The 14,893-nt window shown below is 48.3% G+C and overlaps 2 protein-coding genes across 2 annotated transcripts in view; both read right to left on the bottom strand.

Annotated features, from left to right (window-relative positions):
• Positions 1-265, bottom strand: part of GNB3 (G protein subunit beta 3) — a 10,371-nt gene extending 10,106 nt beyond the window's left edge. Inside the window, exon 1 of the mRNA XM_088520736.1 lies at positions 187-265. The gene's annotated coding sequence lies outside the window, so the exon portion shown is untranslated. The remainder of the gene's footprint in view (positions 1-186) is intronic.
• A 2,697-nt stretch (positions 266-2,962) lies between these two features.
• On the bottom strand, positions 2,963-14,067 carry P3H3 (prolyl 3-hydroxylase 3). The gene is made up of 15 exons (XM_088520733.1): positions 13,648-14,067; positions 13,001-13,153; positions 12,421-12,637; positions 12,156-12,287; positions 11,053-11,186; positions 10,666-10,755; positions 10,279-10,331; positions 10,053-10,111; positions 8,801-8,925; positions 8,579-8,674; positions 7,483-7,633; positions 7,207-7,324; positions 4,055-4,130; positions 3,517-3,657; positions 2,963-3,216 (listed from the first exon to the last, which is right to left on the bottom strand). Exons 1-15 carry the CDS (start codon positions 14,065-14,067, stop codon positions 3,004-3,006), a joined length of 2,178 nt encoding a protein of 725 aa, XP_088376859.1. The 3' UTR covers positions 2,963-3,003.
• Between the last annotated feature and the right edge of the window lie 826 nt (positions 14,068-14,893).

Below are 14,893 nucleotides of genomic sequence, written 5' to 3'. Positions count from 1 at the left end.
AACCCCAGTGTCTTCCCCATTAAGATCTTCCCTCCCACCTCCTCAAATGCTTCCATATGGAGCCATCATCAAGCTTTGTACATAGAGACTCTCACACCCCCACAGGGTCACACCACGAAACCAAGGGCCCCAAGCACCGGGCACAGTAAGATGAGCTGAGGGATAATATCAAGGCAGCATCCTTACCGGGATTTGGAGAATGAAGTGGGTTGTAGTCCCCTTCCAGATGGGTCCCTTGCAGTCAGTGTCCCCTGTGGTGAATGGCTTCTCTGCAGGCCAGGGGAGAAGGTCCCCTCCTTTGCAGTGTCCAGTCAGTCCTGCCTGTCCACTCTTAGAGTCCCTTGCTCCCTCTCTGCTCTTCAGCCTCTCCAGGACTGATCTCCCCATGGGGAGATGGACAGCTATGGACGGGAGGGGCTGGGGGAGGGCTGGTTCCAGGAGCAACGTCAGGCAAATTAAATCAGACACCAGAGACTTGGGGAAATCGGATTGGGACGTAATGCAAAGCAGGTGGATGGGGAGGGGTGAAAAGAGAGAGTAGCATGCTGCTCCTGAAGGGAAAGAAATCGTCACAGACAGATTTGACTCCCTCTGTTTATATTAGCAACAAACTAATGAAGTGAAGATTAGCCAGAACAGGCGAGGATTATAAACCTCAGGGGCAGAGCTTGCTGCATCTCACAGTCCTCAGGAATGCCCTTTCTCCCAGGGACAGTGTACTACGTACACCTCAGATAGCATGGAAAGGAGGGTCAGTGCCACCTACTGCGGCAAGGAAAAATCCATGGCAAGGCTGGACCATGGGTCATGTTGTCTCCGAGTGGCAAATGGAGCACTCTTTGGGGAAAATACAAGTGGGCAAAGGGGCTGCAGTGGCAAAAGCTTTCAGCAGCAGGCCTTTTGGCAGCCACTTCAGCGGGATGCTGCGATGGGATTATCTTGGCCTCAATCTCTGTTAATCTCTCCCATGGCTTTGGCCCAAGCCCGAGATAAATACCTTTTAATGGATCTCATCTGACGTCAGGAGGCCATCAATCTAATCACCCAGGCCACCTCTAGGCAGAGCCAGCCAGAACTGCGGGCACCAGCCCCTCACCCCTGCTCAACACAGCCTCACCAAAGAGGACCCCACAGCACCCCATGTCAGTCCTCAGGGAGTAAGAGTGCACATAGAATCATAGAATCATAGAATGCTTAGGGTTGGAAGGGACCTCTAGAGGTCATCTAGTCCAACCCCCCTGCACACGCAGGGACACCTAGAGCACATGGCACAGGACTGCATCCAAGCGGGTTTTGAAGATCTCCAGAGAAGGAGACTCCACAACCTCTCTGGGCAGCCTGTTCCGGTGCTCTGTCACCCTCACCGTTAAAAAATTTTTCCTTAAGTTCCTGTGGAACCTTTTGTCTTTCAGTTTGTGGCCATTATCTCTAGTTCTGTCAGTGCCCACCACTGAAAAGAGACCAGCACCATCCTCTGCACTCCCTCCCTTGAGGTACTTATAGACACTGATTAGATCCCCCCTCAGCCTTCTCTTCTCCAGGCTGAACATGGCCAGCTCCCTCAGCCTCTCCTCGTAGGGAGGGAGATGTTCCAGGCCCCTAAGGGCCTGGGAGTCCTGGAACATAGGACTCCCTTACCTACTATGAGGGTAACGACTTGGTGGGACCTACTGCTAGGGCAAGGAACTTAACATGTACACAGTGAATTCCTTTTCTTTTTTTTTTTTTTCTTTCAGCTGATCCTTAGGAGGATGGAAACAAGAAGGGCTTCTGGCACAGATTGTGCCATGTTAAAGCAAGGGCTAAGCTTCAGAATGGAGAAGGAAGTCCCTGTTTCAGTCCTGTTCCTCTAGCACTCACAGGGACTGGCATAAACACAACAGTTTCCACTAGGGAAGGTCCTTGTTCTGATAGCAAGGAGGAGAATTTATATCCTCCTCTAACACCATGGACCCCAGCTATCCAACCATCTTCCCTTCTTCACTGCAGCTGTAGTCTTCACATGCAGTTCTTGTCTAGGCCTGTATGTTTCACAACCATAGGTTGGTCTGTGGCTCTAATCCTTCTCAGGAATAGTGTCACTGCTCTTTTTTATGCTCCACACTCATCCCGTTCAATTCTTGCTTGGCTACCGCATAATCCCATCTCTGGACACTAATTCCCTGGGCAGTGACAGCAGATTGTCTGTATATTGGCCTAAAAAAACAGTAAACAAAACATCTATTCCCAGGGGATATTCAGTGCATGAAAGGGAAACAAAACAAAGCAAAACAAGACACAAAAACTTGCTTCAGGGAAGCAAAAGTATTTTTTTCTTCAAGGCACTGCCTAACTTTCCTATGGGTTACTCTTGGCAGAGCTGACTTTCGCTTTTGCCCTCGCTTACTGGATGCAGCTGGCATCTGGGCAAATGCTTTGTTTGTTTTCCTTCTCTGAGACCTCAGTCTCCTTCCATCATTTGTTAATTAAATTTCCATCAGCAGCCACTGTGTATGTCTCCCTTCTGGAGCAGAGATTCAAACTCCCCCAACATTTCTGTTCAGTATTTTGCTTTTATTCCACATATTCACAGCCACTCACCTTCCCTCTCTTGTTTCAACCTCTAGGCAATTTCAAACCTCAAGAGTCTGCAGGTGCCTAGGGCATTCAGAAGCTTTTGTGCTGAATTCCTAAATGTGAAATAGCCCTTGCTCCCACAAGTCCCTTCCTTCTTTGCTTTGGTTTGGTCCCATACGACCAAGAAGTTTGCACTGAAAGAAGTGACAAGTGACACAAATATGTAGGTGAGTCAGTGAAGAAAGATCTTGGTATCACTGGCTTTAATACAGTGTCCCTGATTCCATTTTTCAATTTCTGGAAACTCACAGAGAAGCAAGCTACATCCCTCTTTATCACTATAGCTCTAGCATGCTAATAAACTGCTCCAGGCCTTGGTGGTGCCAGCACTATTGAGGTGGTGACAGGCTGCTGTGTGTGCCAGTAGTCTCCCAGGACCTCCCACACTCAGAACTCATCTCTGGGTCGCAGTTCCTTGGGATGCTGTGTCCCAGGGGAGCTGGGCTTATGTCTCCGTCTTGTGGTTTTGGCTCTGTCACTAGGCATGGGGGACTCTTGTGAGGAACTGCTGCCATGATCTTCTCCCTGATGTAGTTGTCTGTCCAGCTTATCCTGCTCTGCAGCCTTCTTCTCCATCAGCTCCTCCGCCTTCACCCTCTCCTGCAGCCACAGAGACACAGAAATGAACCCTTCGCTGCTGGGGTCTCCACCCTGCCCATGTGGGCCTGCAAGACCCATCTGGCCTTTGCCACATCTGTTCAATGCCCTAGAGCCCATTTGCTCTTGCAGAACCCACCGCAGGCTGCCCCTCCTTTAACGGGCCCCAACCCATCAGAAATCAACTACCAGCTCCTGCATGAGGCCCTGATGCTCGAGAAACCCTACAAGTCATTCCCTGGAGAGACCTGCTCCAGCTTGGAGGCCCTTGCATCTCCAGCCCTCTCCAGCATGGTCCCTTACCTGCTCTGCATGCTCCTGGGAGTGTGTATACCACAGAGCCACAGCGCAGCGCCTGCCACTGCTCACGGCCCACACGCCATGTGGGTTCTCCTTGCCAGAGCTGAAGGCTACCAGTCTCCCACACTTGGGATGCACCTTGGCCTGTCAGGAGAAAGGAGGGACAATGAGGCTGGCAACTCCCTGCCCTGGGGAGTGCTGTCCTTCTACAGAAGTCATGTTGACTGTGCTAGTGTGGAACGGCAAAGAGCCACTAGGCCTTAGAATATGTGGGAAAAGTGAGCCCTGGGGAGGTACAGACTGAAGCAAAGGAACAACAGGTCACAGACATCCACAGGTTGTAAGGTAGAAAGGAGTTAACCTTTCCTCTATCTGAGATTTGCCTCAATTTGCCTTTGGTTGCTCCAGTTTGAATCTGCCACATTACCTGCATTGGACTGCTTTTGGAGCACCGAGATCCAATAATCAACTAGTTCCTGCCCACCTGGACTGGGTCTCACCTCCAGTCCCCTCTCCTTCCTTTGCCAAATCCCAGACTTACTGTGACAGTTACAGTGTCCAGTTCAGTGAAGAAAAGGCCCCCACCTTGGAAGTCATCATTGAGGTAGAGAATGCCACTGCAGACAAAAAGAAAGAAGACATATAGATGGTGAAGCTCATTCATTGCTAAACCCTGCTATGGGCAAACTGCAGACTCTCCAAAACAGCTCTGCAGAGAGTTTCTGCAAGCTCCAGGGAGTTAAACCTCCATATTTAGCAAATCTGGTGGAACTTTAGTTTAAGACAAGAAAACAGCTGGGAGATGCAGCATGGTTTACCCAGATCAGAAAACCTGCCTGACCCACAGTTCTCTGAATTGTCTTTTGTTTGTTTAGATATTTAAAAATGTCTTGACAACAGCCATCATGGTACACTGCTAATAAAGGAAGTTGTCATGGGCATGAGAGCAAGGAGCTGACGTGGATCGGAAATGGATGCAGAATTAAGAGCAGTTTTCATCCTTGCAGGAGCAGGAACCTTATAGTGCTGTCCCAGATCCTGTGTTTGATACCTGAATGAATCATTTGGACAAGACATGAAAAGCAAGATGAGTGGGAAAAAATCTGGACATGACAGCACTGCTTGGATTTGGCAAGGGCAGAAAAATTCATGAGATACTATAGAGAAGTTGGGTGAGCAGATTAGGAATGCAAATGAAATTCATTATATGCTTACATGCTTCAAATGAAAGCATATAAGCACAAAACACTTGTCATTGGAAGAAAAAAATGAAATTACTCATCACTCTTCCAGTATAATGAATAATTTTCTCCACAGTCCAGAAGAGTATATTGAGTTCAGAATGAGTGATCATGAATTGATTCAGCTCAGACATACGAATATGGTATTTTTTAAGTCAAAGGTATGTGAACAATCTGAGATTTGCATCCCATGCTAGAGAAAAAACAAACCACTAGGAAAATGTTGCGTATCCAAGTGAGTGATATTCCACTCAAGTAAATTAAAAGTAATGTAAATATATCATTTTATTTGAAATATAATTATCAATATATCTATATAAATGTTTATTCGATTATAAATAAACGTATAAATAAACAAAAGCATGTTGGTTTCACTTATTAAATTTATAAACTTACAGCAATGTGTCAGGGGAAAGAAAATATTCTTAACAAAGCAGACCCTGACCTGACTTTCAGTGCTTATAAGGTTGGAGGTTACAGTGGATAGTTTTCAAGAAAACATCAACTCAGTGCTGCTGGAAAAATAAACAACATTGGGAATGACTAGGAAGGGAACATGGCTGTGCCACTGTGTAAATCCACAGGGAGCAGCCTACACCGACATGGTGGGTTCAAGCCTGCCTCTCCTATCGCAGATATAAAACAACAGTACTGGGAAAAGCACAGAAAAGGTCAACACAAATGATCAAAAGCTGGGGAATGTCTTCCTTACAAGGAAAGCCTGGAAAGCATAGGTGCCATCAGAGGTCACAGAAGGACGGCAGAACAAATGTTTGTAAGTCAGTGGGTACTGTGGAGAAGGAGAATAAAGACCAACCATATGCCAGCTTTTCCTAGAGAAGAACTAGGAACATCGGAGGCGGCTGAGTCAAATGCAAAAAAAAAAAAAAAAAAAAACCTTCAGATGCTTCCTCACTCTCCTTGCCACAGTAGGCTGTGGAGCCTGAATGCTTCTTGGGTTCAAAAAATGACTAAACCAATTACAAGGAGAATCCATTTGGGGCTGTTAAATACAGTGATGCCTAGCTCAGGGAAGTCCCTGAGCTGCACTCCACGGAGGGTTGGGACAGCACTCCAGGGAGACAGTTCTTCACACTTGCCCTTGTTTCTGTTTTAATATTGGGACTAATCTGAAGCCTGGAAGAAGAGACTGATCACCATGGAAAGAAATGTCCTCAGATTCAAGGAGTACAGGGTAACGTAGGAATGGTCAAAAACATACTTGGCACATGTCAAAAAGGAAATAAAGACAGGAAATCTCTTTACTCATATTAGACAAAAGGAGGAGCAGTGTAGGTGAGACCACAGTCACCTAGGATGAAAGTAAGAACCATAAGATGAGTAAGAACCTTCATGAGCTCCTCTCAGGACTCTGTTAAGCTGATGGAGAACATCAGAGAAACAGGAAAGGCTCAAAAATGGGACAGGGGATATGAAATAAAGGTCGCCACTCTAGAGGCTGAAGCAAAATGTTAAGGACATATGGACAATGAGATGATTGCAAACACAGAAGTCCGGGAAGTTTTAGCATAGAGTTTAATAAGACTGTGAAGTCAGGGTAGTAGTATATGACTGGAGAGAAGCAAAGATAGCTCTTACATGTAAGAAGAGATTGGAAGGTGGTGAGAATGGCTGAAGCATAAACAGGTCTGGTAGTCTGACCTCAGCAATCTGCAGGGTTTTCAGAATCTATTTCTGAGAAGTGTAACTGAAGGCCAAGAGGTAAATGGAAAATAGCCTTAAACCACAACATGGGTTTATTAAAAGCAGATTGGATCTTTGATAAAACAGCTATTTCCCAGGCAAAGATAGCATGCTTGATCTGCCACACTTGTCACTGTCTTAAAAGCATTTTTTTTTTCACAGAAGAGTAACAAAATTACAACAGGCTGGGAATAAGCTCCCACATGGAAAGGAAAAGCCCAATGCAAAGTATTGATAGTGAATCTTCAGAGAGATGAATGAGAGGATAGTTCATGGAAGTACACTGACTGCTGCTGAAGTAAAGGAAATCAAAGACCTCCGTTATCCGTGTCCTGCAATGCATGGAGAATGCAGCAGAAAGGAACGGGGAAGGACAGAATATGATTAAAAGAAATGTTTTTTTCATAAGGGTGAACTGTAGTACTATGGAAGACAAGAACACAATTTAATATCATGATTTTAGATTGAGGCAACCTCTCTGCCCAGCAATGCTCTCTGTTAATGCTCACTGCAGCAAGGGAGCAGGGAGCAAGGAAGACTCTCCTGCCAACACAGGGGAGATGTTTCACACTTTGTGCCAGAATTGCTGTGCAGTGCTCTGTCTGATGCTACAGGCCTGTCTGGCTTTGAGCCAAGTTTGCAAAAATGATGGCCGGAGTTCATCATCCAGCTGAGCTCATCCTCTGATGGGTCTTGGGAAAAGTTCTAAATTCTACATGTTCCAGTACAGGTTCTCTTCTTATCTTACCTGTAGTCCCTGTACACATAAGCAGGTGGCTCTCTCCAGCATTCGTTTCCTTCGGGATCCAAGAGACAGTTGTCAGCATGGACTGGGTGACTGAGATCCATGCGACCTTCCTGTTCCCCTGAAGAGGAAAGTTGCAGGAAAGACTGTTTCAGTTAAAAGAAATAAGGCAGAGAGAAGAATACACTGAGAGGGCAAAAGAGTCTCCTAGGAGGACATGGCTGAGACAAGGAAGGACAATCTTCAGGGAAAAGGGACAAACATGGTGAGATTCTTTACCCTCCACAGCTGTGCGGCATACAAGGTGTGTGAATGAGAAATGGAGCTTTTTCCCAGGGGTAAAATAGGACTCTATGATTTTTCGGGATTTCTCGCTGGCCTGCAGAAGCAATTCGGCATCTTTCCAGTCCACATCACCATTCTGGGCCAGCTACAAGGGAAAAACAAGCCTGTAAGAAAGCCACTCTAAGAGACACAGACCCTCTTAAGAAATTACACATATACACACTACAGAGGAACACACCTGCATAAAGTCTTGTGGTCACACAACTGCAAAAAAAGAATGCTTTATTTTGTAAACATAAGCCAGGAGTGCACCCTTAAGTGTGGTCATTCTTTCCCTCTACGCAGAGCACAAGGCCACATCTGGAATGCAGGGTCCAGTTTTGGGCCTCCCATTCAAGAGGGACAGTGGTATACCGGAGTGAGTCTTCAGTGCAGGGCCGTAACCTATGTGAGGGATTGCAGCACATGACTTATAAAAAGCACCTGAAGGAGTTGCAGTTTTTCAGCCAAGAAAAGCCTGAGAGAAAATTGAACCTCAGTCTGAGTCAGAAAATTTAACCTCAGTCTCTCAATACCTACAGAGCGGTTAGAGAGAAGGAGGAGCCAGATTCAGAAATTTTGGCTAGGGAGCGGTGAGAGAAAACTTATTTCCCTGAGAGTTAAGTACTGGAACTGGTTCAGTACTCTCTGGTGCCCAGAGAGGCTGGAAAATCTTCACTCTTGGAGATGTTCAGAACTCTCCTGCTGCTCAAGGCCTTCAGAAACCTCATCTAGCTTTGGATTTAGCCATGCTGTGGTCAGGGAGTTGGATGAGAGACCTCCAGAGGCCTCTTCTGTCTTAAATCATTCTTCAGTTCTAAGGAAGACATGTCAGGAAGACTATCCCACTGGGACAAGTAATGACCCTAAAACCCTTCCTTGTAGGAGAGAAGACGCGTCAAGCCCTCCATGTATAAAGTGCATGAATGTGAAGGAAGCTGGTTGGGGAAACTGCACATATGCTTGCGGATAAGACAACAGGGAGAAAAATGCTCAGGTTATAAGCACTCTTTATAGACAACCAAGATGGGAGGCTTATAGAGCCACTTACCAGCATGGCCTTCGGAACAGTTAACCCTTCAAATCTCTCATGTGGGGTGTAAGGGGACCGTCTTCCTCTGAAGCCATCTCCAGTTCTTCCAGCTGCCTGGAATAGATGAATAGAGACGACACAGATGCTGCTGCCATGTCTCCTCCACTGCAACATTGCAGCTCTGTCTGCTGAGGAGCACATCTAGGGCACACGGAGGCTCCTGTAAGATTCAGGCCTCACCTTTGTCAGACGGAGAAGGTCCCTGCACTCAGACTCTGTCAGGACTTGATCAAACACAACCCTGTGGGTTCCATTCATCTGTTCAGAATCCATGGTGACAGTGATACCCTCAAAGGGCAAAGGACCTGTGGGAGAACCATGTAAAGATAGGAACGAGCAGGCTTTGGACAAGAAGCCCTCAGCTACCAAACCCCAGTCTGGGGAAAGAAGTGGAGGAGAGGCAATATATGTTCCGGGGGAAGACAGGACCATTTCGCAGAAGTGCCCAACCCTCACACATTGGCCACCTGCACCTCTCACATGCATCAGGGGAACCAGAGCATCAGCTGGAGGAGCTGGTCTACTGCAAGTGCTTCAGGAGACAGCAGAAATTTGGGCTGTACTGGGAGAGTCACAGGGAAATGGCTAAGAGTTACGGATCACGCAGCTTCCTGGGGAGAGGCTCTGAAGAAGCAGGTAAACCCCTCCATCAAAACTCTTTTCAATCACGCACCTTAACCTAGAAGTATCTCCAGTGTATCTTGCTATTCTCTTCAGCCTCAAAAGAGAAGCAATGGTTAATAGTTGATCACTTGTTGCAATAGGTCTTTTTTCTTCCCCACTCTGACCTCTGAATGGCCAAAAACGCCAACACATTCAGGCCCTCAGAATGATCTGCTCTCCCATGGGCCACAGCAGAGAACCACTGAGGGTCCATTCGAGCAAAGACAGCAGGACAGAGCCCTGCAAGAGGCTCTGTGTCCACACATGAGAGTATGAGACCAGAAAGAACAAAGGGCTCTGCACTGCAGCCTGTCTCATTCAGTCATGATCCATCAGACTTGTTTCTTTTAGAGAAAGACTTGCTCAAGCTGAGTAGTCTGTTTCCAGTTTCCCCCCTTTCTCCATGTCCCCTTCAGATAAATGCTGTTTGCTATTGGGCTAGTGGAGATGAAGCAGGTTTGGTGTAGACCCTTCTGCCTGTCCATGCCACCTGCACTGAACAAGGATTTACATGTCCATAGGCTTGTCATATATCCGGGCAGCATTGGTCTCAGCTTCTCCAGCCACAGTGCTCTTTAGATGTATGCAGCAAGACTTTGCAAGATTATTCATGCATCAAAGAGGGAGAAAAGAAACAGTGAGAAGACTTGCTGAGCCATTCGAGTCAGTCTGCATTTATGTTAGCATTCGAATGCCTGAGGATGGAAGAAGAGACAGCACTTAGCCTGGCTGAATGCACACGAGTCCGTCTTTGAGCTCTGTTACTCACCCCTCTTCTCCCTCTCTTCCACATCCAGAGTCTCCTGCTTTTGCTTCTCCTGATCCTCTCTCGGGAGCAAGGGAAAAAAAACAGATCAGGGCTGTCAGTGCACAGAGTTATACCTAACCCTTCTTTGTGGTCATCTGTTCATACCCTTCATGTTCCTGTTTTGCCAGTCCTACCCTAACCCCTGCCTCCAGCATTTTCATTTCATACTCAATGCAGCCAACCTTACCTTTGTTGCTCCTTTAGACTTTCAGGAATCAGCTCATCTGGAGTCCAGAGATCCTAGAAGAACAAGTGCAGAATGTTCAGCACTCAGCAAACTTCTACCATTGGATCAGGTTAACCAGGCAGTTCCTCGACCCTCTTCTACACGGCAGACCAGACTAATGGCTCTAGCATGTTACAAGGCCAGTTAAAATGGGCTAATGCATGCAGTTACAGCATGAATTTTCAAATAGCTTAAGTCCTGAAGCAGGAGGAAGCCCTTAAAATCCACAACAGAAGGATTTTGCGGTCCTCTCACCAGCAGCTGTTCTTCTTTGGATCACTCAATTGAGATCTAGCAATGTTCTTGATGAAACTAGGGTAGGAAAAACAAAATAATATCAGTACTTACAGGGTCATTAAAAGTTCCTCCTAGATGCTCTACTGCATAGTAAATCAACTTCTTTTCCATCAGTGATCTCTGCACATAATGCTGAATACTCTGAGGAGAAAAAGAGGCTGTCAGATAACCTTAAAAGATAATTCCATATCAGTACAGGGCAGAAACCTGCTCCAATGCACTGCTGTGCGCTAAAGGAGCCTAGTTCTGTTCTGGAGGGACTCTGTCTGGATTATCTCTGTCTAGATTATAAGTAAACTCAGGCTCAGGTTTCTTTACTCCTGAGTTTGGTACACATCTACGGTGAAACATACACACTCCCCTTTTGGCTCCTAGACCAGTGTTCCAGTTGTAGGAGACAGGGAGGGCCAGCAAATACAGATCCAGAGTTGTAACTACCTCTCTGGCCTTGACAGCTGTGTCCTTGCCCAGTTCTGTGTGATACTGATTCATTTTCTCCAACATTGGCTCATCCATGGGATAGAAGAGTAAGTAGGAAGCAGCACATTCAGCAGCCAGTGTCTTGTTTCCACCTTGAGCAGGAACAGAAGAGAACAAACACACAAGTCATCAAAAGCTTGATGTTATCAGTATATGTGTATAGGCTAGCAGTGCCCAAAGTCTCAGTCATAATTTGGCAGTGGGAGGCCTGACACAGAATACACATCCCTCCTGCCTAGCTGGGCCTCTGCCAAGCAGAGGACAGTGGTCAGAGATACAGGGAATAGGCACAATGAAGGAGGTGCCCACATTTGATGATTACTGGGGGCTTTTTCAGGAGAGGACTGAGGGAGAAGAAAAGAAAATATGAGGAAAGATAGTCTCATCTCTTTTGCCCCAAAATGAAGATGAGGGAGCTAGGTCCTGGAGACCTCTTTGAGAAACAAAAATATGAAGGCTGTAACAGAGGAGGTGACAGACATTTGGGTCAGACAAGCCATGTGGGAAGTGTGGGATGAAGTAGTGGTGTTCCAGGGACAAACTAGGTACTTATGAAAGTGACAGGGTGACAGGATGCCCCATGTCAAGACAGATTATCAGCTAAATTAGGGCATGTAGGGCTGACTCAGGAGGGGCATCACTGTCAAGATGAGATGCAAGCGCATACTCTAGGTCAGAACTGGGAGCCTGAAAAGGAAATACTTGAAGTAATGACATACTGAAAAAAAGTATGAGACACAAAGCTTGGGCAACAGATAATTGGAACTAGGACTTCAAATGGAGAACTCTGGAGGAAAGATTTGTCCACACAGTGCGAATGGAGACATGTTAGAGAAAGCACACAGAGAGTCAGAAGTGGATCATGAGAAACTCTCCAAGGGGGGCCTCAGACCTGGCCAGAGAGATGGACAGAAGGGATAGGACAGGAGGGAGACAGGTAGAGCTCAGGCCAGTGTAACACTTTTCCCCAATGATATGTTGTTCTCCAGATCCAGAGAAGAGGAGCAAGCACAGAGATGCTACAGCAATACTTGTAGTGCCTGGGCTGTGGCTATGCTCACCTTGATCATAGGCGAACTGCAGTAAGTCAAGGTGGGAGGGTATGAAATCTTCTGTTGCTGAAATCTGCCCTGGCTTTGTGGCAATTTCAATCACACATTGCTGTCTGCACTTCAAGACCTGAACATAATGAGCTACAAGAGAAAGCAGTGTGAAAGCCAGCAGCTTCCCCATCTACCAGCCAGGAGTGCTGGAAGATGGAAGATGCGGCCTATTCAGACTTAAAAGCATGGCTTCCTAACCACCCGTCTGTGTCTCCAACACTACCTGCAATTGCTTCATACAGGCCAGGCTGCATGTCCTCCTTCTCCTCCTCCTGGTCCCCGTCGTTTTCCTGCTCCTCCTCCTCCTCCCAAGGTCCTTCACACAGGGTACGACACTCTTCCAGTGCTGACAGTGCTTCTCTGAGTGACTCCTCCAGCCTGGCCACAGCCTGCAGGTACTCATCTGCATTGTAGTGCTGCACCCCAGCCTCATAGGCCTCCTGCAAAGGACGGCACCAGCCGCCAGTGTGGTTGACACCAAAGTCAAGTCTCCCTGAGACTTTAAGTCACCCATAGGATAGTGCTGACATCTAGGGGCCTCGTGGATCATGCACAGCCCACATGCAGCGGCACAGCAAATCTGGATACGTGACAAAGACTCCTCCAAGACATGGCAGCCTGCTATAATTGCCACCACCAAATCTGTTTCCCTATCAATAGTTTGCCGGTGCATGGACACCCTGCCTCAGGCTATGACCCTTGTGTTGAAATAGAACAGAGCCCTAGACTGCTCCCTGCGAATGTGTGACAAGGCGTGCTCATGCTGATGTCTGTAAAAACACAGTTTCGCATCAGACTCTCACCCAGAGCGGTGTGGCCTCCAGATCCCGGAAGCTGTCTGCTTTCACCCCTGACATACGGCGATATTTCTCTATGTCCTCACGCATCTGGAGGTGCTGGGGATTCGCAACAAAGAATGTATGAGCTGCAGATACTGCTTGATCCAGCTTCTTCAACTGCAGAGGAAAGGCAACGGATGTTACATTCCTGTGTGCACTAGACAGACCCACCTCCCTTTAGATCCACCTTTCACCCCAACTGCTCCCACCAACTTTGGCACCATGACACTGGATACTTGGGTTGGGACCACCTTTAAGAAGCACTTTGCCTGGCCCATGCTGTGACCTAGACTTATCCGCGGCATGCCTGTGTCCCATGTTCCATGTTCCTGACAGCCCATGTGCCAGGCCAACCTCACTAGGCACAAAAGAGTGTCCATGTGCGGGGCCTCGCAGTGCCCTGTACCCCACCACCCTCTGAACTCCTTCCAATCTCCAGCAGCTACCTGGGAAGCACCAAGACAAAGCCAGCATGCTGTTTTTGATAAGAAGCAGAGAAAGATTTCAGTGGGACAGGGCTGTTGAAGGTCTCCAGTCCAATGCTGTGCACCTAGAGGGGCTGACTCCAGAGCTCCACCAGGTTGCTCAGGACCTCATCTAGGCAAGCCCACCTGGAAAAAGGCCACTTGGAGGTAGTTGTAGGGCTCCCGCTGCTCGAAATCCCGCTGGATGGCGTGGCTGACACGGTGCGCGGAGGGCGGCCCGCCGAGACGGCGGCCCAGGCAGTGCTGCAGGCAGTCAGCACGCTGCAGCACCCGCTCGAAGAAGGCGGCTTCCCAGGGCGCTGCCGGCCCCTGCACGAAGGCCGCCTCATTGCGACAGGCACGGCGGCAGGCGCTGCGGGCCTCCCGCAGCCCCGCATAGCTGTGCAGTGAGCGCTGCAGCAGTTCGGCTGCGCGCGGCCACTCCCGCGCCAAGTAGGCGCGCACGCCGTCCGCGTAGAGCAGGTCGTAAGGGACCAGGCGGCCCGCGGCTGTGGACGTGGCAGTGGCGGCAAGGGCGAGCAGCAGCAGGAGGAGCGGGGAGGCCATGGCCGAGCTGCGGAGGAGGAGGGGACCGGGGGCGGGTGGAAGCTCTGGCAGGGCCTGGGCTAGACACACCCCGGAGGCTGGGCTGCGCTGGGCCCCTCCGGTGCCTGAGTCCCCTGCACGCCTCTCCTGCCCTGGCAGAGGCGAGCACCATGGCCACGCAGCCTGGGAGCCCATCCGCAGCGTGTCCCCTTCTGCTGCGCCGCCTTCCAGCCCCAGTCTCCCAGCTGTGGGGTAAGTCAGCAATTAGACCGGGGACACAAAGACAGGGAAAGAATTCCTGGCCTTCCTGGAGCCGAGGCTGAACCCTGACATCTTGAGTGGCAGTGCTGAGCACCTGCATGTAATGTGTTAAAATAAAATAATCATAACCCCATGATCTAGGGTTGCTTAGCTATAACCCACCACCCTGCATCCATGAACCCCAAGGGAGCTGCCTGCGAGGTGGCAGTTTTATGACTTTTCTACAGGGAAAACAAACAAAACCCACAGACAGAAATAAAGCTTGCCTGAGTTTCAATCGCAGCAGCTGGGACCTATCATGACTTTAGAAAGGCTAGACCAATCCATGGCAGGTCCTTTGTAAGGCTGACACCTCTTTGTCTGATGTATTTCATTGCCCAGGCAGCCACCAAGTATCAGCAACAGCTAAACCTTCCTTCAGTACATGAGAACTAGACTCTGCCCAAAAAGCCACCAAGGGGTTATGACTAGTTTACCCAAATGCATGCAGGATATATTTCAAAGTTCATAGACTAAGTTCCTTTACATGAAGGTGAAGAGCTGTATCTATCCCATAGTCCTTCTGATGCAGCTGCCCCCTGGAACA

This window comes from Tinamus guttatus, unplaced genomic scaffold (genome assembly GCF_059628265.1).
Source record: "Tinamus guttatus ecotype Peru unplaced genomic scaffold, ASM5962826v1 Tinamus_guttatus_pri_ptg000098l, whole genome shotgun sequence".
Taxonomy (NCBI): Eukaryota; Metazoa; Chordata; class Aves; order Tinamiformes; family Tinamidae; genus Tinamus; species Tinamus guttatus.
This window is presented reverse-complemented; position numbering and strand designations above follow the sequence as displayed.